The sequence below is a fragment of the Rhinopithecus bieti genome, unplaced genomic scaffold (genome assembly GCF_001698545.2).
Source record: "Rhinopithecus bieti isolate Rb0 unplaced genomic scaffold, ASM169854v2 scaffold_20150, whole genome shotgun sequence".
NCBI classification, from domain to species: domain Eukaryota; kingdom Metazoa; phylum Chordata; class Mammalia; order Primates; family Cercopithecidae; genus Rhinopithecus; species Rhinopithecus bieti.
The window spans coordinates 1,088,793-1,109,839 of NW_016810565.1; the positions used below are offsets into that span (position 1 = coordinate 1,088,793).

A 21,047-nucleotide genomic window follows, 5' to 3' on the forward strand; every position below is an offset into this window, starting at 1 on the left:
CTAGCCTCCTCCCAATCAACTCTCTGTCCCCAGCCCCTCCCCACCCACTCCCCTTGAAGCCCATCCACACCCACCCCCTCCCCTCCAGGCCTCACCTTGGAGTAGGTGGCCCCATTGATGACCTCTCCCTTTCGCAACCAGATGATGGAGGCTGCAGGCTTGGCATTGTCTGCGTGGCAGGTGAGGTTGAGAGGGTCCCCCGCACGCAGGCTGATCACAGGGCCCCCCAGGATGACGGGGTCATCAGGCGGCACTGCAGGGAGAGAAGCAGCAAGGTCAGGCTGAGGCTGCCCCCTCAGGCAGGATGGCAGGCGGGCTGGGAGGATTTTGTGGAGACGATGACAAACAATAATTATCATATGTTGATAAAACGCATCATCTGCTTGTATCGTAACAATGAGAGCAGCACCCGCAGTGATCCCTGACGTGTGCACTGCGTGCTTACAGCGGAGGCTATTCCCGCCAGTCATCGCATCCATGCTCAGGGCCAGTGAAGAGGGCACAGAGCCAGCAGCCTCAGCCTGCACTACCAGGCCCGGAAGCAGAGCTCTGTGGCCCAGGTGATGTCTGTGGCTTCTTTCTTTTTAACTTCTTCTTTTCCTTTTTTTTTTTTTTTTTGAGACGAAGTCTCTCTCTGTCACCCAGGCTGGAGTGCAGTGGCATGATCTCGGCTCCCTGCAACCTCTGCCTCCCAGGTTCAACCCAGGTTCAAGTGATTCTCCTGACTCAGCCTGCCAAGTAGCTGGGACTACGGGCACGTGGCAGCACGCCTGGGTAACTTTTTTTGTATTTTAAGTAGGGTTTCAACATGTTGGTCTGGCTGGTCTTGAACTCCTGACCTCATGTGATCTGCTTGCCTTGCCTCCCAAAGTGCTGGGATTACAGGCCTGAGCCACCATGCCCGGCCAACACTTGGCTACATTTTGTAATTTTAGTAGAGACGGGGTTTCACCATATTGGCCAGGCTGGTCTGGCCTGACCTCAGGTAATCGGCCCGTCTCAGCCTCCCAAAGTGCTGGGATTACAGGTGTGAGCCATGCCGCCCGGCTCTTCTTTTTTCTTTAAATGAAGCACTGTCACACCTGCTGTCTGTGTTAGTCCTCACAATAGTCTGGTGAGGTCAACATTATCACCCCAAAGACACAGATCTGGAAGCCGAGTTCCAGCAGGGTTAGTGGTTGGCTCAAGGTCACATGGTGGCAGAGCCAGGGCTGGAGGCCAGGCCCAGGGAACCTGGGAGCACCAGGCCGGCCCCTTCCCTGGCAGGGGGCAGGTACAGGTCAGCCCTTCAGGGTGGAGCCAGCGTTTCGGAGGGCTGTGCAAGTGCTGGCATCTCCTGAGCTCGTCACTCCTCCAGAGTGGCTCCAGCCCCGTCATCCCCTGAGGCAGCCTGATTCTTTCCTGCCCCGGCCTTCCCACTGCATTTTGTAGCAGGGTCAGAGACGGGCGGCTCCCGTCAAGGGATCCTGAGTGCCAGGAGCAGGGGGCATCCACGTCACAGCACGGTCTCTGCAGTGCCCAGCACAGAGCCCTGTGCCTGGGGGAAGCTCCACTGACATTTGCTGGCCCCAGTGGAGTCACCCCTTTGATTCTCATGAGGACCATGGGCCAAAGGACAGCGGATGGTCGTGGCTCGGAGGAGGGCCCAGAGATGTGAAGTGCCTTGCCTTAGGGCACAGGGCCTCCTCCCATGCTTGTGCTTGGGGACATGTTGAGGGTCTCAGGCCTCTGCTGCTCCCTGGACAAGCCACAGAAGGGACAGGAGATGAGGTGACTGTCCTCAGAGGAATCCCTGTTTCCCTTCCCCCAGGAGGGGCTGGACCCACAAGCTCTGGAGGCTGAGAGAGGCCCAGGGCTTCCGGACACATCAAGACGTGAGCTGTCTGTGTACACAGCAAACAGAGAAGGGGTAGTTGGATAACAGGGGTCTGGGGACCTAGCACAAAGGGTCCTCTCTGCCTGGTGGCCAGAGAAAGCCCGCCCCTCTATGCAGGCTCTGTGCTCGGGACTCTGGGCTGGAGAAGTTCAGAGCTGGACAGTCACAGGTCCGGGCCGTCCTGACTCCGCTGGCTCAGCCTTCCAGACTCGGCCTGCATGAGAGCTTCCCTTCCCTTCCCAGGGCATCGCCCCATCAGCACCTCTCCTGGTCCACTCTGGCTTCTCCGAAAGCTCCAGGAGGGACAGGAAGCCCCCATGAGGGCCCAGTAAGAAGCCAAGAAGCAAACCTTCAGACCAGCTGCCTTGCCCTCCCTGCCCAGTCTTGGAGGCCTGCTCCGGCACTAGCAGCACGGCAGTGCCGTTTCCTGAGGAATCAACAACCTCCCGAGGCTTCCAAGAAGCTGTCACTGATCCCAGGGGCAGCAAGCCCTGGACTCCACCGAGACCCTGGCTCAGGAACAGAGTCTGCCTCGTGCAACCCTGCCTGGCCCTGGGCTCTCCAGCCAGGCCTCCCCAGGAGGCCCGGAGGAAGCAGGCGGGAATGGGGTGGTTGGAGAAGATGACACCCCAGCTGCCCGCCCCACACCCTTCCATTAGTGCCCATGGGCCTCCTTGGGGTGGGCCTGGCCACAGGGCCAAAGGGAGGCGGATTAGGGCTTTCCACCAAGCAGGGGTGGGTGCAGCCGCTTGTGGAGGAGGGAAATTGCATCTCCACGCGGTGGGTAGGGGCCTTCCAGTGGGAAGAGCCGGGCTCAGAGGTGACCGGCCTTCAACCTTCTTTCTGCGAGGCAGCCTCCCTGACCAGGATGGAGGAGCTCAGGCTCCATGAGCTAGCTGAGGGCCCGGAAAAAGAGCCACGTGGAGCCCTGGGGACAGCCTGGATACTTGGGGCCTCAGCCTTCCCAGTGACTGTGGAAAGTGCCTGAAAGCAGAGGGTGGAGCAGGAAGCCCCTTCTCTCAGGGTGGCTTCAGGTGCAAACGTGAGAGCAAGGAGGATCTGGGAGCTGACTGCTCTCCAGCACTGACATTTACTGGGCCTTGAGCAGGGGTTTGAAGTCTTGACTACATACTCCTCTGCAGAGGTTTTAAAACCTCACTGGCAGGCCACGCCCTGAGCAGCCAAGGCCCAGTCTCTTGAGGGGACCCCAGGCATCAGGACTTTGGGGAGCTCCCCAGGGGGTCCCATGGCAGAAACAGCTTTCTGGGCTCTGAGCTGAGGTACAGGAGCCACTGCTTGCTCCGAGCACAGTGCAGCCACCAAGGCCTTCCCGAGAATCCAAGACCCCGAGGATGGGCCCTTCCACCTTGTGGCTGGAGTGTTGTGTTACTGGAATATTGGATTAGAGGGAGCACGGATGGGGGAGGAGGGAGTGGGGTGTGTTGTGGGAGTGCTCAGGCGCACACACAACCACGCACACACATCCACCCTCAGAATGGGCCCTGATTACATCTTCCCAAATAAGTGGTTATCACGCTGGGTATTCATGCAGCCATGCATTATTGATTGGTCTTCGCCTCACTCGCCTCACTGCACACCAGAATGGTGGTGGGGCTGGGGTGGGGTGGGGTTGTGAGTGAGGGGGATGTTTGGGGGCCAGCAGGCTGAAGAGAAATCAGCAGTTGCTCTTGGCAGCTGTGTCTGGCGTGGAAGGGGGCTCCTCATTACCTCCCCATTCAGACTCAGCCAGGCTGGGCCGGGCAGTGGGCAGGGGAGGAAGTTTCAGAGCGGCCCCGCCTGGAGATGCATTATTCATCACCCCCATGCAGGATTGGTTATTATCCTCAACTACTATAGAGTTTGGGCTTCTAATTTTTAATCACAAGGAAGGTGGAAGCGTTAGCCTTTTCGTGATTAATCCGGAGATAAAAATAGTTGACTGTTTTGGTGTTGTGCTTGTTGTCAGTCAGGGAAAAAATGGCATTAACTGTTGGGGCACTGAGGCCTGGGGAGGACAGAGCGGAACAGGCAGAGTGGGTCCCCAGAGCTGGAAGCCGGCCTGAGAGGCCATAGCGTGGCCTTAGCTGGGGGTGGCTGAGTGACACTCCTGCACCCAGCTGGCTCCTGGGGCATTGATTAGGAAAGAAACACATCATCATGGGATGCTGAGCTCTTTACAGTTTACTCTCCTGTTGGCCATTCTGTAGCAGGCAGCTTGGGTCTCCCTCCCTGCTCTGCCCTTCCCTGCCCAGCTCTGAAGACTTTGCCTTGTGTGGGTGGGCAGTAGGGGCACCTGTTCCTTTCCCTGTGTGTGGGAGGGAGCCCCCAAGAGCTTTCCCCAAGTTCTGTTGCCAAAGACAATGGGGTCTCGGGTGGAGAGGTGGCATGGGGAGAGGGAAACTGAGGCCAGAGACCGCAAGAGGCTGACCCAAAGTTACCAATGACGAGAGCAAAGAAAGGTGAGGGTGGGCTTGGGACGCACATCCTGGCTCCAACTGGAGAGGTAAAGCTTTCATCTGTTTCACGCACTAAGGTTCTCTCTAACCTCTATACTCCTGGTTTTTTAGAGACAGTTTGTCAGGCTGGCCAGCCTCGTCTGAGCAGGCTGGAAAAACTCTCTTGGTGCCAGGACAAGGACAGCACTGAGGGAATTCCCTCCAGTGTCCACTTGGTCACCCAACTGGGACCTGGCTGGCCTTCCAGGAATTCCGCAATGCTCCATCAGCCTGGAGGGTGGGTCTCTGAGGATGGTTGATCCACCGACCAGCTGGAGGGCTGGAGGACCAACAGGGCCACCCTCCTGCCCCGATACTGCATGGAGGAGAACCTCACAGATGCCCAGCCCTGTGGAAAGCAAGACTGGTTCTCATTTAACTCAATGAGCAGCGAGTTCCCCACAGAGCTGGCAGAGCGGTCCATCACGAACACGAAACCCTCCAGGGGCTTCCTGCTGAAGGAGAGCAGGCATTGCCTGCAAGCACTGGCACCTACAGCCCTCGCTGCCCCTGGGGCCTCAGTCTGTTCCAGCCACTGCTTACTCAGCAGGCCCTGGGCCCAGTGGCTCTCTGCTGCTCAGCAAACCCGGCTCCTTCGGGGCCAGGCTTGCCCTGCTCCTCTCTGTCGAATGCTTTTTTCTGTTCCTCACTCTGCTGGCTCTTCCTGTCAATGAAGGTGTAGCTTCAAGACCCCCTCATTGACTCTCCACTACCCACCCCTGCACTTTCTGGATCACTGGGTTCATTTATTATCTGTCACCATTCCAGAAAGGACAACAAAGACCTTATCTGTCTTGGTCATTGTGATACTGATGTGTCACATAGCAGGCGCTAAAGAAATATGTGTTGAATATTATTTGTTAAATAAAAGACCCTCAGAAGGGGAGTGGGGATGGGGCCGGGGGGTGGTTATCATGGGCTTCTGAGGTCAGCGTTTTTAATCTTGTGTGTGTGTATGTGTGTGTGTCTATATGTGTGTACGTGTGTATATATGTGTATGTGTATATATGTGTGTACATGTATGTGTATATATGTCTGTGTATGTATATGCGTGAATATGTGTGTATGTGTCTGTGTGTATGTATGTGTATATGTATGTATGTGTACATGTATGTATGTGTATATATGTGTACGTATATGTACATGTGTGTATACATGTGTATGTGTGTACGTGTGTATACTTGTGTATGTGTGTGTATATATGTGTGTACGTGTGTATATGTGTGTACACATTGTATGTGCATGTGTATATATGTGTGTATGTATATGCATGAATATGTGTGTATGTGTCTATGTGTGTATGTGTATATATGTATGTGTGTGTATATATGTGTACATACATGTACATGTGTGTATACATGTGTATACACATGTATATATGTGTATGTGTGTATGTGTGTATACCTGTGTATGTAAGTGTGTGTGTATATATGCGTATATGTGTGTGCACGTGCGTGTGTGTGTGTGTATTGGGTAGTGCTGGGAGCGGGCTGGGTGAGTAGTGTGAGAGAGGAGGGCAAAGCGGGGACCCTTCTGAGGCCAGCTGGGATAGCAGTGTAGGAACTCTGTGCTGCTTGCTGTGGCATCAGGGTTGGTGCTCCCTGCCTCTCCTGGAGAGAGGGAAGCCTGGCTGAGGAGGGCTTGGCGCTGGGAGCTGGTTCTCAGCCTGTTTCTCCGTGGCTGCTGTCCTCTGATTTGTCTCGAACATAGGATGGGAGAGGGCGGCAGGCTGAGTGTGGTGACAGATCAGAGACACTTGGCTGAGCAGGGAGGAGGACGTTTGTGGGTTCTTTGCTTTTGTTCTGCCGCAGCCCCAGGGGCTCTGGGAGAGTCGGTGCTAGGAGTTCCAGCACTGACAACAGTGGAGGGAGGATGCCGAGGCCTCGGGGTGCATCTGCCTCACCGTCAGCATCTTCTCTGTCCCCACATTCCCCGCTGCAGCCCTGCAGTCAGCCTGCCGTGTGCCCTGCCCTCCTGCCTGCCTCCCTCCCAACCTTTCTCTCACCAGCCTTCTCCACCTCACAAGCTGAGGCTATGATAGCTGAGTGAAGCCATACACGGCCTGCCATCTTAGAGCTGATGGGGAGGCCCTTGTCACTCCAAGCCAGCGCCCAAGACGGACGTGTGTGCAGCCTTGGCACCTCCTGGGAGCTTGTTAGGAAAGCAGACTCTTGTGCTCCACCTCAGACCTCCTAAGTCAGAATCTGCCTTTCAAAAGACCCCAGACAATTCATATATATTTTCAAGCTGGAGGAGCGCTGCTCTAAGGGTTCCTAGGTAGAAATCATGACAAACTGACAAGTGCTATGAAGGGAAGACTCGCTGGACAAAGAGCACGTATGGGGATCCTTGGTCCCTTCACAGGCTCCCTGCTCCCTTCGCTCCCCCGGGGCAGGCCAGAGAAAGGGGTAGACTGCTCCCTGCTTACTGGCTTTGGAGTTACACAATCGTGTTTCAGAGCAGGTTCCTTTGTGTATGCCATTTCTTTAGCTTGGAATGCTGGCATTCTCCTGGACCACTGGTCTTCTCCTGGGTCACTCTTACACACCCTTTGAGAGACTTAGTTCAGAGGGCACCCTCTCTGAGGGGCCTTTCTAGAATCTCCCAGTTGGGTCAAGTATATAGGGCTTCTGTCTGTGATCCCACAGCATCCCGGGTATCCCCTGACTCACTAGCTGCCACATCCTATGGAAATCTCTCTGTGTGTGTCTCTTCCCTGAACCATGATCTCCATCCGGATCCCCATCTCCCAGCAGAGTGCCTGCCTGCTGCACAGGGCACAGGGTGGCATATACGTTTGCTGAGCTGAACTTGACTTGAGTCCATCTCTTTATGAACCATATGATTGTGGACAAGTTATATAATCTGACAACCTTAGTCTTCTTATCTGGGAAGCGAGATAATAAAAATACCTGTCTTGCAGTGTTATAATGAGGACTGCCTTACAATATGAAAGATACACAGAGAACATTGTAAAGGGCTACACAAATGTTGGTTATTATGTCTAATTTTTAGGAATAATATTTAGCTTTGTGGTTGTGTGAAAAAGTGCTGTGCCAAGACCCTCTCATTTTATTCTCAATATCTTTTGAGTCAGGGACTATTAGGGTCTTCATTTTACAGGTTAAGAAGCTGAGACTCAGAGAGGGCAAATTACTTGGCAAAGATCACACAGCCGTAAGTGGCGAAGTTGGAATTTAGACTCGAGTTTTTTTGACCCTATAATATGTTCTGTTGGAGTTAGAGCAGCTCCCAGACTGTCCCTGCAGCTGCAGCAGCCCTTCCGTTAACCCCTGCCTTTGTCCTGGCCCTACAGTTCTGCAAAGCAGGCTCTCTGCCCGTCCCAGGGGGCATTCAGACCTGGCAGGCACTCTCCTCCCTTCCCTCCCCGCAATCTGAATTTCAGAGGGCCCCAGGAAGCATGAGCCTGGCTCGCAGTTGGTGCTGTAGCGATGTCTGCTAAGGGAACTGACGAATGATGTTTGTAGTCCGCCCAACTCTTTGCTCCCTTTTGTGGTTTTGCGCGGTTTTCACGTTCTGGGCCGCGTGTAACCCCAGCCTCCAGTTTCCTCACTTACACAGATGCGCCACCTAATGGCCACAACGCAGAACTGCAGGATGTAGAGACGGGAGAGAACCTGGTTTTAAAGGGTCGGCTTCCCAGTGCTACCTGAACATTCTTTGGAGAAATTCGTATTGAGCACCTACTATACGCTAGTCCCCTTCTAAGCACTAGGGACAAGAAGCTTCTGCCCTAGTGGAGTTTACCTTCTAGTGGGAGAGACAATCAATGAATAAACAAATACGTACATAATATAAGGTTAGGTGTTGATAAGCACTAAAAGGAGAATAACACTGGGTGGGGAATAGATACATCCTAAATTGGCCTCCGGGATTCCCTCCTGACTTTTCTCCTTCCTCTCTGGTTGTTACTTTTTGTTTTCTTCCCACCCCTTAAATGTTGGTCTTCCCTAGTTAGCTCTTGCTGGCCATATCTCATTTGACACACTACCAAATGGAAAACCTTCACTTTTCTGTGAACTCAACTCACATCTTTACACTGATAAATTCCCAAGAAGCATCTCGGGCCAGACCTCTCTCTTGAGCTCCAGAGTCATGACCCAACTGTTCACGGGGCCTTCAAAATTCCGCAGGTGTGACACCACACTCACCACCTCTCCCAGATACCCATCCCTCTCCATATTCCGTATTTTGGAGAACGGTCCCACTGTTTGGGGACCAAGTCAGAAATCTGGGGCTCTTTCTGGATTCCACTCTCCGTCACCCTGCCTTGCCAACCAGCCTGGTTAACCCTCTGAAGTATCACTCAGATTTGTCTCTTTCCATTCCCACAGGTTTCCTGGCTCAGCCATCATCATTTTTTGCTTGGATTATAATACTGCATCTCCCCTCCAACCCCTAGTCCTCTGTGCTTTTCCAGAGTGACTGTTATAAAAGTCTGATTATTCACCCATCCAGTCAACCAGTAATTTAGCCACCACGTGCTGAATATCTAGCATTCCTCTGTTTCAAATCCTCTGAAAGTCCCTCTTTGCCATCGGAATAGTCTGAACTTCTTGGCCACTGCCGACTCTTCAGCCTTGCTTTTCATCACTTCTTACCTCAATTCCTCCTTGTGGATAAGAGCCACCTGCAGTTGTTGGTGTAAATTACTCTTCCCCAATTGCCCCTTTCCATTATTTATTTATTTATTTTTGAGATGGATTTTCGCTCTTGTTGCCCAGGCTGGAATGCAATGGCATGATCTCGGCTCACTGCAACCTCCACCTCCTGGGTTCAAGCGATTGTCCTGCCTCAGCCTCCTGAGCAGCTTGGATTATAGGTGCCTGCCATCATGCCTGGCTAATTTTTATATTTTTAGTAGAGACGGGGTTTCACCATGTTTGGCTAGGCTGGTCTCGAACTCCTGACCTCAGGTGATCCACCTGCCTCAGCCTCCCAAAGTACTGGGATTACAGGCACGAGCCACCAGGTCTGGCCTGCCCCTTTCCTTTTGCGTCGCTAACTTGAAGGTTGGGCAGCTTGGATTTAAATCCTGGGTGCTATGTTTACTGGCTTGTGGTCAAGGGAAAATTGCTTAACCTCTGTGCCTCAGTGTTCTCATTTGTAAAATATGAAATAAAATAACAAAACCAGATTCACTGTATGGTTGCCAGGGTCAAGGAAGATGTAACACGGGAAAACGCTCTATAAAGGGTCTGATGTCTGATGTGGTATGTTATTGGTTCTCTAAGCAGACTGGGCTCATTCCTTTGAAAGGTGACAGATGGGCAGGGGAGCTGGGACTTAGACGTCCCAGATTGTCCCCTTGGTAAAGCAGATGTGTATGTCCTTTCCCCTGCTCTGTCCTGCTGGGAACTGGGTGAAGACCCTGCTGCTCCCGTGGGTGATTCCACGCTGCCCTGTCTGGCTTGGCAACCCCTGCCTCCAGGCCCCCCACATTCTGTGCCTATTGAGGTACACACTACTTATGGGCTGCAAAGGCACATGTAAACCCCGTGTGGAGCAGAGATGAGCTGTCTTAGCTGAGCTCAGCCCAGATTGCTGACTCACAGTTTTGGGGTGGTTTATCATGCAGTATCAGTGCTCAGAACACAATACTCCAAGATACCGTATCTTAAAAGTTGAGAAAACAGCAGAAAGAAAAAGGTTACTCTCCAATCCCCTGCCTTCCTGGGCGAGAGCTAGCTGTAAAAAATTCTTTGACCCCTCTCCCCTGAAACTAGGTCATGAGATCCTCATTCCAGAGGGATCCTACCCTATACTCAGAGGAAAGAAATGGTGCACAGGAGCTCCAAGAGGAACGCAAGCAAGGCCTTGCTAAGTTCTTCCAGTTCGTTACCATGAGGTCATAGCCCCTTTTTCGTCCAATCACATTTCTGCACAATTGCCCGTTCTTCATTGAACATAAGCCTGCAAATACACAGTTTTCCCATGGCACTTAGGCCTTCATTTCTGAAAGCTCACATAAAACTTTGGTTAAATACATTTGTTGCACTTTTCTCTTGTTAATCTATCTTTTGTTACAGAGGTGTCAGCTGCAAACCTTGTAATGAATGAGGGAAATATATTACTTTTTCTCCCCTGCAGCAGCAAAAGCTAACTGATGTAACCCTGTAGTCCCCTGCTGTTTGATTCAGAACTGGGCCCACAGCATTAACTGTCTCTCCACTTCCCTCCGATCCATTCTCCCTCCACTTCGGCCAGGTGACTATTCTGGAAGCTCAGTCTGCTGCTCACAATGTTCAATGATTCCCACTTCTCCAGCACAAAAATCAATTCCTCATGATGGGGGCCTCCCCCGATTCTCTCCAGTGAGGTGTTATCTCTGCAGCTTTCTCCTGTGTGACCGTTCACTCTTCTATGATGATAGCCTGCCCTTTTACAACTACACACTTTGGCTTGTGAAGTTCCCTTTGCTGGGAATCTCCTTGCCTGAGTCTTAACTGGCTGGAATCCCAGCCTCTTTTCAATCAGCTCAAAGGCCTATCATGCCTTATTAACTCTTGGTTATTCTTTAAGACTCAGGCTATTGTTGCCTCCTCCAGGAAGCAACAAGATTCTCTCAATCTCGACCCCTGCCTCTCCCGCCTGCAGCCTCTGCACTGCCACAAGACCATGTGCCCACCTCGGCAGGTACACGTGGTGCCTGGCGCCATTACTGCCTGCTGTTCCCCCGAGGCTGTGAGCTCCTTGAGGGCTGGCTTGCCAAATTCTCTCTCTAGTACTTAGTACAGTGTCTGGCATAGTGAGCACTTAATAATTACTTGTTGCCTGGTGCCTTGCCTGACCCCATTGAATTAGAAGCCCCCTCCCCACCTGAGCACCTCTTACACCACGTCTACATTGCACTGACTTGTGGACTTGTTTCAGGTTCCCCACAGTTGCAGGGTAGGAGTCTTGATGCCTCTTTGGCTGTCTCCCATGGCCTAGTGTATTACCTTGGATGCAGTCATAATAAAACAGCACCAATAATATGAATAATAGCTAACATTGATATAGGGCTTACCACAGAGCAAGAACTCTTCTGTGTACTTTACAGATATCCTTTAATCCTCACAACTCTATATAAGGTAGATACAATGATGATGCATATTTTGGAGGCCAGGAACCAGCCACAAAGTAGTTAAGTTACTTGCCCAACATCACATAGCTAGTAAGCAGCGGAGCTGGGATATGGGTAGGGTTGCCAGACTTAGCAAATCAAAGAACAGTATGCCCTGTTAAACGTAAATTTCAGATAAATTAAAAAATGGTAGTGTATGTTTATCTGAAATTCACATTTAACAGGGTGTCCTGTATTTTATCTGGCAATCCTGTAGATGTGTTAATTACATACATGTGATTTAATTAATGTAGGTATCCTTTCCCCCTTGTCAGACTCTCCCCACCTCCACTTAGGTCTACATTAAGAAGACATGGGGCAAGATGCAAATGGGATTTTTTTTTTTTTTGGAGACTGAGTCTCGTTCTTGTCACCCAGGCTAGAGTGCAGTGGGGCAATCTTGGCTCACTGCAACCTCTGCCTCCTGGGTTCAAGCGATTCTCCTGTCTCAGCCTAAATAGCTGGGATTACAGGCACCTGCCACCTAATTAGCACCTGCTAATGTTTTTTGGTACTTTTAGTAGAGACGGGGTTTTGCCATGTTGGCCAGCTGGTCTCAAACTCCTGACCTCGGGTGATCCGCCCACTTCGGCCTCCCAAAGTGCTGGGATTACAGCCATGATCCACCGCACCCGGCCACAAATGGGATTTTTAAAGGATATGGCATCCAATATATTTGGCGGCACAATAGCACAGACATGTCTCCAACGACGTTGGGGACAGACAGAAAAGAGGAACAAGGAGCAAGACACAGGTTTAGGATGATGGCATGTAGCTTGGGGAAGGTGTGCTGGAGGCTGTTTCAGTTCTGCCCCTAACCTGGGGGTGGGGGGGACCCTGAACTAGCTGACTTCAGAGCCCCCTGCAAAGGTTTGGGACACTGGGACACCTACTTCTCAGCTGGAGCTCATATTGTTTAGGGGATAAGAAGGGAGGCCCTGAAGTCAGAGTGCCTGGCTGGGCTTCTGGCTCCATCACTCACTGGCCGTGTGACCATGTGCAAATTCTCTGTGCTGGATGATATTAATGTCATAGATATTATAGTAGCTATTGTACAGGGCTGCTGTGCTGTTTAAATGAGTTAATGTAAGAGTTATGCAGTGTCTTGTCCCAGAGCTTGGCACTGTAGTAAGAACCCACTAAATTTTAGCTCTTAGTATTAGTATTGTTTATTCAATAAGTAACTCCACATGGGGGCAGAGAGTAGCATATTGCATGTAAAATGGGCTTGTTTCCATCTCTTGTTCTGCTATTACCTCGTTCCATGCCCAGCTCTGAACTCCCGAGATGCAACGGTCAGTACCTTGCCTCAAAGCACCTTCAAACCACCAGAGCGATGACAAGGAAGTCACAGACCCGAGATCCCACGGCTGTGCAGATGCGATGGGCAGCCTTGCTGCCTTTAGGCAGGAGCCCCCAAGGGAGCGAGGGCTGGGCCAGTGGGCCAGGGCAAGGGAGCCAGGTGCTGTCAGGGTCAAAGTCAGTGGTGGCCTGGTTCCCTCCTTAAATTAGGGAGGGTGAGTGATCTGTTGATTTTTGGTTAAACCCTGAAAGAGGATCTGAGCATCTCAGGGTGGAGCTACTTGTGAGGAGACGGGTGTTTCATTAATACCGAGCAGGCACGTAAATCCTAGGCTGTATGTGGAGTGGAGGAAGGGAGGTGGGTAGAGAAGGGAGCCACAGTGATTTGCACACAAGCAGACTAGCGTGCCTGTGCCGACTCCAGGTGACGGAGGGTACTATGTGGCCGCCATGTGCATAGCAAGGGTGAGAGGGCTTGGGAGAGGCCAGCAGAGAAGGAACAGTGGGATGGGGCAGTGCATCAAACTGGAGAGAGGAAGGGGCAAGTAGGGCCAGGGCAGGGAGGCCAGTGTGTGGTGCTGGGTGGCTTCCAGTCACCCTCCCAGTCTTGTGGAGCGAGAGACTTTCTCCTTTCTCTAGTCCAGCTCCTATGCTGATGGCTGCAGGATGGGTGAGAGCATTTCTTAGGGTGTGTTTGCAGGAATAACAAGCACATGCCCCCTTGCAGCCGCTCACAAAACTCTCCAGCTGGTTTCGACCTTAACCTGATTTGGTTCTTTTGCTTAACACAGCTGGGTTGGTGGAAAAAGCCCATCATGGTGGCTGCCAGGGACTTGTATAAATCCATGCTTCATGGTATGGTGGGCCCTTGCAGTAGCCTTATTTCATAGGTGGGTAAACTGAGGCATAGACTGGCCAAAGCATTTGGGGCAAGTCACACAACTGGCAAGGACTCTGGCTCAGATCCTGCCGCCCCACCCACTCAGCCCTAACGGTGGTGCCATAGGCTGCGCTAGCACGAGGATCCGCGTTGGTTCACTTTGGCAGCCATCCTGACCCAGCAAAGGGGCCAGGCAGGGACTTGGAGTGTCCCCGCTGGTCCCATAAATAGAAAGCAGAACTGATATGGTTGGTTTTGCTATGGGCTCCCCATCCGGCAAATCCACCTCCTCAAGGAGCCTCATGGTTTCAGTAAGGACGAAAACGAGGCCAGGTAGAAATCCTGTCTACCAACACCCTGGAGCCTCAGAAGTTTCAACAGAAACGGAGGGGCGCAGGAAGAGGGTCGTTACGTTAGGGGGTTTAAAAAATAAGCATAAGACATTCCAATAGCTTTCTTTTGAGATGACAGATTAGGAACACTGTGTTTTGCAAGATAAAAGCATGCATTTGTTCCATATCTTAGTTGGTTACAGGCCAGCAGGGCAGACAGGAGGAGGGAATAGAGAGGTGACCGTGAGACAGAAGGGCGCAAATAAAATAAGACAGGCAAAGAGGCAAAGACACAGGGGGCGTAGGGTTCAAGTCACCTGCTCAGGAAGAAGATGGATGTGGGCAGAGACACACAGGCCTTTGGGATGGAGGACCATAAAACCAAATGGCAGCCTTCCAAGGAAGGAAACAAGCAAAACACTTTCTCTAGGTCTCTTGCTGCCAACAGTCATTTCAGGGAATCCCAGAAAATCACTGAAATGTACCTTTCAACTTTATGCAGATGTACCAGATCCACCGTTTGCCAGAATCCCAAGAGGAAAAAGTCAAAATCTTTTTCTGACCTGAGCCTTCTTCTTCTTCTTCTTTTTTTTTTTCCCCAAAAGTACAAGCCTCTACATTTGAAAAGGGCACTATTTTTAGAACTCGTTAGATGAAAGTGCTTTAATTCTCATCTACAGTCTGGCCTCATAGTTATTTTTTTGAAATCTCCTCCCTTCCTCATTTTTCACATTTGCCCATTCTAGGGAGGGAGGTCTGGCCATTATATCCTGTGGGGACAGTCACTGGAAGTGAGCTTCCTCTCTTTAGCCACAGGTAACTCCAGAGTGGCACTCAGCAGGGAGCTGGCTGCCCCACACTCCAGCATGAGTCCTTCTGTCCTGTATTGAAAGGGGTAAAGAGAAACTTGGTGGCACCGCAGCTTCCACCACAGGTGCCGCTCACAGGAGGCGGAGGTGGACGGAGGGAATGGCCTCTTCCCCTGGGGTGTCTTCTTTGGCTCCATCATTGTTGAGGTGGGATGGGGCTGGTTTTGCCACTAGAGTGCTTTCTATGAGAATAAGCCCCTTATTCAGAATAAGAGGAGCTTGGTTACTAGGTAAGGCAGGTACTGTGGGCTTCTTATGTTCGTCTGAGCCATATTCACTGGGGTAGGGAGGGACTCCTCATCTGGCTCTGATCATCCCTGCAATTAAGTTTGCTGGTGTTGGCAGGGCTGGCTTTGGGGTCACCCAGGCTCCGGCACCTCCAGCCCTTGGTGGGTGATGTCAGGCAGGTGAAGAAAGGGCACAGCCTTTGCTCTCAGACAGAGCTGGGAATGACCCCACAGGGTGACCCTGAACAAGTTTATCAACCTTCCTGAGCCTCAGTTTCCTCATCTGTAAAGTGGAGCTAATACGTGCCTCGAATAATGCAGGATTAAAGGAGAAAATGTAGTAGACCCTCGGTCGTGGAGGCGGCCAGCTGGTCAGCCTGAAGACAAAGGCTGCTGCTGAAGACCCACTGCTTTCTCTTGTGTTAAGATGAGCTGCTCCCCTGGTTAAGGCAGAGTGTCAAGGAAGCTCAGACCAAATGCATATGTGCGGTAGAAGAGAAGCAACACGGAAGGAGTCACGGCTCCCAGTGACCTGACCTATGGCCCAGGGAGCTGCAGATGGAGGCTCCATGAGCTGGAGCCCACACCCTCACCACCCATGAGCCATACAGGGAGAGCCTGCTAGGTGACTTCTCTCCTCTGGCCTCTCCCTGCTCCCACCTGTTTCCTATTTCCCACAGGGGATCCCCCCAAAATGACAATCTAATCAAGTTGTCCCTCTGCTTATGGTGTCCAAACCCCACAGTACCTGGGCCTGGTCACCTTTGCAGCCTTACCCCGTGCCTGTCTCCAGCCACAGGGCTCGTGCTCGTCAACTGCCAGGCCCACAGCCACACAGCCACGGCGCCCGGACCCGGCTCTGCGGCTCTCTCCCATGTGTTCTTTTGGATTAGTGTCCGAGACTAGTGCTTCCTTCCCTTTTCCTGACTGTAGTGGACCACCTACACGATGTTCAGTCTTTGCTCAAATGTGGCCCGCCTGCTCACTAGACTGTTGCTTAAGCATCTGGAGCACCAGCAGTCAGTCCTCTCCTGGGGGTGTGTCTCAGCGAGTCTCAATGCGTCTCTGGAGCATGTGAGCTCCTTTTTTGGTTCGCCATATTAAATTTCCTGTAGATGGATGCGCTGCGTTTGCCGTGGAGAGCCGGCTCCATGGGAATCACTGCTGGCTGGACCCGGGTGCCTGGCTCGATGGGAGCTTCCCGAGGGAAGCAGCCCTGTCATGTTCCTCTTTGTCTCTCCTGCCCCAGCTCAGCCTGCACGGAGCAGGTGCTCAACAGATGAGCACCCCATCAATGATGGAAGGATAAGAAGAGATGCCTGCATGAAGTGGGAGTCAGGTGGGGAAAACAAAGCTTCCAGAGGGGATACTTTGGGAGGGGCAGATCTGGAACACGTTGATATGCATCGAATGTCAACTATGTTCCAAAAGCTTCCTGTTGGCCCTATTGTTACTCCATCTTGGATTCCTGGGTCAATTTTGGGAGATGCTGAGATTTGCAGTCCCTAAGGGCATTGCTGGAGGCAGATGTGTGAATCACCATGAGTTTGGGCCCAGGACAGCTGGTGTCCCCTGACTTTCCTGAGGCCTTGGACATGTCCCTTCCCCTCTGCATTCCCCACTCTCCACCTTCCACCACCCCTTTCTCAGGGACCCATCAGCGAGGCCTAGCAACCCTCAGATCCTTAATCACCTCTGTGACTTTGCTGGCTCTCCCTGAGGCTTCCCTTTCAGCTTTGATGAGCAACTCACTTGCCATGGAAAGTGTTCACGGCGGATCCTCTATCAAAAAACAGGATGGTGTCGAGTTGCAGTGGGTGTGCTGGGATCAGTCTGGGTTAAAATATGTGTCTCAGCTCAGATCTCCACCCCTGGCACTGCACAGGAATCTGGGCATGCTAGTGCTGCACACGTTGGGGAAAATGAGACGTGTTGCTTGGGAGCAGCCCATGAGCTGCTCTGAGGAGTGGATGGGGTGAGGTGTCCAGTGTTGCTTTGAAGTGAAATGTACTGGGTGTGTCTTAAAATCACATTTAGCTCCCATGATGGGGATTCATGTTTGTGGCCAGAGGCATATATAATCCAAACCTGGTCTATAATTGAAAATATTATTTGCATTTGACTTTGGGAATCATTGTGTGTGTGTCTGTGTGTGTGTGTGTGTGTGTGTGTGTGTGTGGGGTGGGGGTGGGGGAGGCAAGGCAGCTTTACTGTCTGAGTATGTTTATTTTAGACTTCCATTAGCATTAATTTGCATTCACTGGACACAACCACTAGGGAGAGGTGAGCAGAGCTTTCTCTCCGTGAAGCATTCTTCAGCCTGGCCCTGCCCATGAGGCAGGTTATTGGAAATAGACCACGTAGGCCTGTGTTCCATGGGTGCTCAGAAATTCTGGGGGCTGAGATACAACATCAGTGAACACGCCCCTGGGCCAGGGATACAGAGCTGTGTTTGCAGCGAGACCTGGGATTGACTCCTGGCCTCCCGGTTCTGGGCTGTGTGGCCTTGGATACATTAATTAGGTCTTTGAGCCTGTGTCTTCATAAAATTAGAGGGATACTAATACTGTGAAGGTTAGGGGATGCTCCATGGTTGGCATTTGTGAAGTCCCCAGAACAGGATTCAGTGAATGCTCATTCCTTTTCTTGTCTCTCCTCCCTCCTCATCTCCCAAAGAATGGGTCTGCCTCCTTCATCTCTTTTGAGTCTGGGACTCCAAGGGTCAAGTAGAAGCAGCAGTAGCATTTGGGGTCAAATAGGAAGACACCACTGCTTCCTCCCGGAGTGCAAGGTCAGGCAAGGACTCTTATTTGCTCTTAAGGGTGCAGGGGGTCCACAAATACTGGAGAATCCACAGCCAACCTGCCCAGGGAGGGGGCGTTTGGAGGGTGGAGGAGAGCCTGTTGTCTCTTTGGAGAATGGGGCAGGGCTCTGTCTGGATTTCAGGTCCATCCCGTAGTGGAAAGGGGTCTTGTGTGAAAAGAAGGGAGGGCTTCAGATAATCCTGAAACTGGAATCCCAAAGACAAGCCCTGAGTTTTCAGGCCACCACTTTCTAGCTGTGCGGACTCGGGCAAGCTGCACCTCCCTGAGTGTCAGCTTCTGCATCTGAAAGTGGGCACAGCAGTGAAACTGAGGGTCAGGAAGGCTGAGTGAAGGCCGGAAGCCTGTGAGCCGGGAACTCTGCTCAGGTGTCCGAATGTAATGTGAGCCCAAGGAGGGCGGGCGCGTGCTGGCTCTGAGTGGGTACTTTATTGTGTGATGGGTGGGGACACTTGCTCTCGGAGGGGAAAGAAAGCGCCCTCTCTTCCTGCAGGACTGGCTGAGAACTAATTCAAGGCCATGTGACTCTGGCTAAAGCCTGCATCCTGGTTCTCTGCTCCCCTCTGGGCCAGACGGTAGGATGCCAGTGTTGTCTGCCCCCGAGTCGAAGTCTGTGGCAGGTAAGGAGGCCATATTAGGAACACCTGCCCATGTCTGTCCCCCGAGAGAAGACCCAGGAGTTCCAGCGTGGTGCAGAGAAATTGAGCAACATGCCCAAAGCAGCCAAGGCTACCATTTCTTTGGGTTTCCCACAGCACAGATTTGGATGTTTTTCGTTTTTTTTATTTTTTATTTTTTTTAAATACGGAGTCTTGCTCTGTCGCCCAGGCTGGAGTGCAGTGGCATAATCTCGGCTCATTGCAACCTCTACCTCCCAGGTTCAAGCGATTCTCCTGCCTCAGCTGCCTGAGTAGCTGGGACTACAGGCGTGCACCACCACGCCTGGCTAATTTTTGTATTCTTAGTAGAGATGGGGTTTCACCATGTTGGCCAGGCTGGTCTCAAACTTCTGACCTTAGGTGATCCTCCTGCATCATCCTCTCAAAGTGCTAGGATTACAGGTGTGAGCGTCTGCGCCTGGCGGATTTGGAGTACTGACAGAGTGATTTTCAGAATCTGGATTTTTATTTTCTCACTTCCCTTCAGTGAGCCAAAGGGCCCCATCCTTGCTTACCTCAGTTTCCTCCGGGCTTATAAAATGGACCAAAGGATAAGTTGCAGAGGGCCACCAAGGAACTGAGAGGATGATCTATAGATAGTTTCCTCTCCACTGAAAGGGGAAGATGGGCTCAGGCTGTAGCGTGAGGGAGTGAGGTTAGACATCTGGAAGAACTGTTGTTGGAGGCACAGCTGGGGAAGAGAGGTCAGGCCTCTTTTTCTCAAGCCTGTTCCCCTACCCCCCATCAGGGATGAGGTGGGTGTGACAAGGTGACATGACTCTAAGGCAGGGGGATGGACCTGGTGGCAAAGCCCCTCAGCCCCTGTCCACTCAAGTACTTCCTCATTAGTTTTGCTGAAGTTACTTCCATGCTCCCAATTAGCCTTTGTCCATCCAGTTCTCTGAGAGGTGTTTCTATTTGTAGGGGCCGAGGGGCTAAGGAAGCATGGGGCTGGAGTGGGAAGGAGGAGGACCAGGGGATGAGGTTGCTAATTGCCACTGCCAGACAGCAAGCCCCGGCTCGGCTGTTGGAGGGGAACAACCACTAGGCCATTTTTATGACTTCCTATCAAACTTTGATAAATTGACTCTGAAAGGGCCTTTTCTTCCAAGCAGTTCATGCCTCCGTGGCTGTTAATGGTGAACTATCAAGATGTCGAGGGGGCTCTGAGCTGGGCTGTGCAGGGAGGACTGGCTTCTTCCCTGCCCCAAGACCCTGCTCTTTCCTCCTCTCGGATGCTCTGGAGAGGGAGGGGGCAGGACTAGATAGAGACCTCCAGGCAGATGGCAAGGCTGCCTCCAGAAAAGACAGACCAGGGGATGAGGGTGGAGGAATTAAGTTAGACACGCAGGAGAACTTCCTGGCCCTGGGCTGAGTGACCCAAGAGGCCGTAGAGCAGCCTCGGTGCTGCAGCTAACTGACGGGCAGGAATTGGCACTGCTTGTCACAGAGCAGTTTCCCTGCAGGGGTTGACCTGGAGCCTCACATAGACAGTGAGGTAGGCAGTGAGGTAGACAGTGAGGTAGGCAGTGAGGTAGGCAGGGTAGCAGCCTGCCTCTATCTCATGGCCTCTCAGGCCAGGCAGGAGCCCTCCTGGACTCGGGAGAAAAGGGCTCAGTGGGGACCTGTCAGGCATCATGCAATGAGAATTGGAGCTGAACCTGAACTTCAAGTCCAGAGAGGTTTCCCTACAGCCCCTCCCCCTCACCCACAGTAGCCTGCATCTTCTACTCAGTCCCCGGCTGGCCCCGCCTGGACAAACGCATGGTGACAGGGCAGTTGCTGGCCCAGAGCTGGTTCATTCCTACTTCTCCCTTCCTTCAAGGGTGGTTCTGTGTCCCAGAACCATCCTTTCCTGGTTCAGGCTGGGCGCAGGCCATCCAGCACCCCCTCTCTGACTCAACGCTAGGATTAGGGGGAGGTGAGTGAGGCTGTTGTCTCGGGCACAAACTTTAAGGGTGTACTCAAAACCCTGGTAATGGAAATAAATAATATCTTAATGCAAATTTAAAAAATCAGAACGAATGTAAAAATATCCACGATGAGCAAAATATCACAATTTTAAGTAAAGACATGATCAGGGAGCTGCAGTTAATTAAGAATTATTTAAGATGGTCACTTGGTTAAGAGAAATGGTCAAAATGCTAATTCTCTCAGTTGAAAATGAGGTAAGCAAAGAAGTAGATGATTACTATTACTGGTGAGTTAGCTTCCATTAAAGCCAGCAAAGTAAAATGAAATACATTCTGTTTTTGCTGTAAATAAAACATTTAAGTGTAACATAATGTTGTGGGTTTTAATACACCGGCTTTTAAATGTTTCAATATTTTCCAACTACTTCAATGTTATGGAAAATTTACCACTTAAAGAATATGTTAAAATATAAATGGGGCGCACGTTTTCCCCTGCTGCAGGGTCTATTATGGCCTGGCTCGGCACTGTTGCTGATCCTATCTTTG

The 21,047-nt window shown here is 51.7% G+C and overlaps 1 protein-coding gene across 2 annotated transcripts in view; it reads right to left on the minus strand.

Moving 5' to 3' along the window:
• Positions 1 to 21,047, minus strand: part of KIRREL3 (kirre like nephrin family adhesion molecule 3) — a 575,101-nt gene that overhangs the window by 44,523 nt on the left and 509,531 nt on the right. For both annotated transcript variants that reach the window (XM_017892265.1, XM_017892264.1), the window contains exon 5: positions 96 to 253. In XM_017892265.1, coding sequence (XP_017747754.1) covers positions 96 to 253 — 158 coding nt within the window. The remainder of the gene's footprint in view (positions 1 to 95; positions 254 to 21,047) is intronic.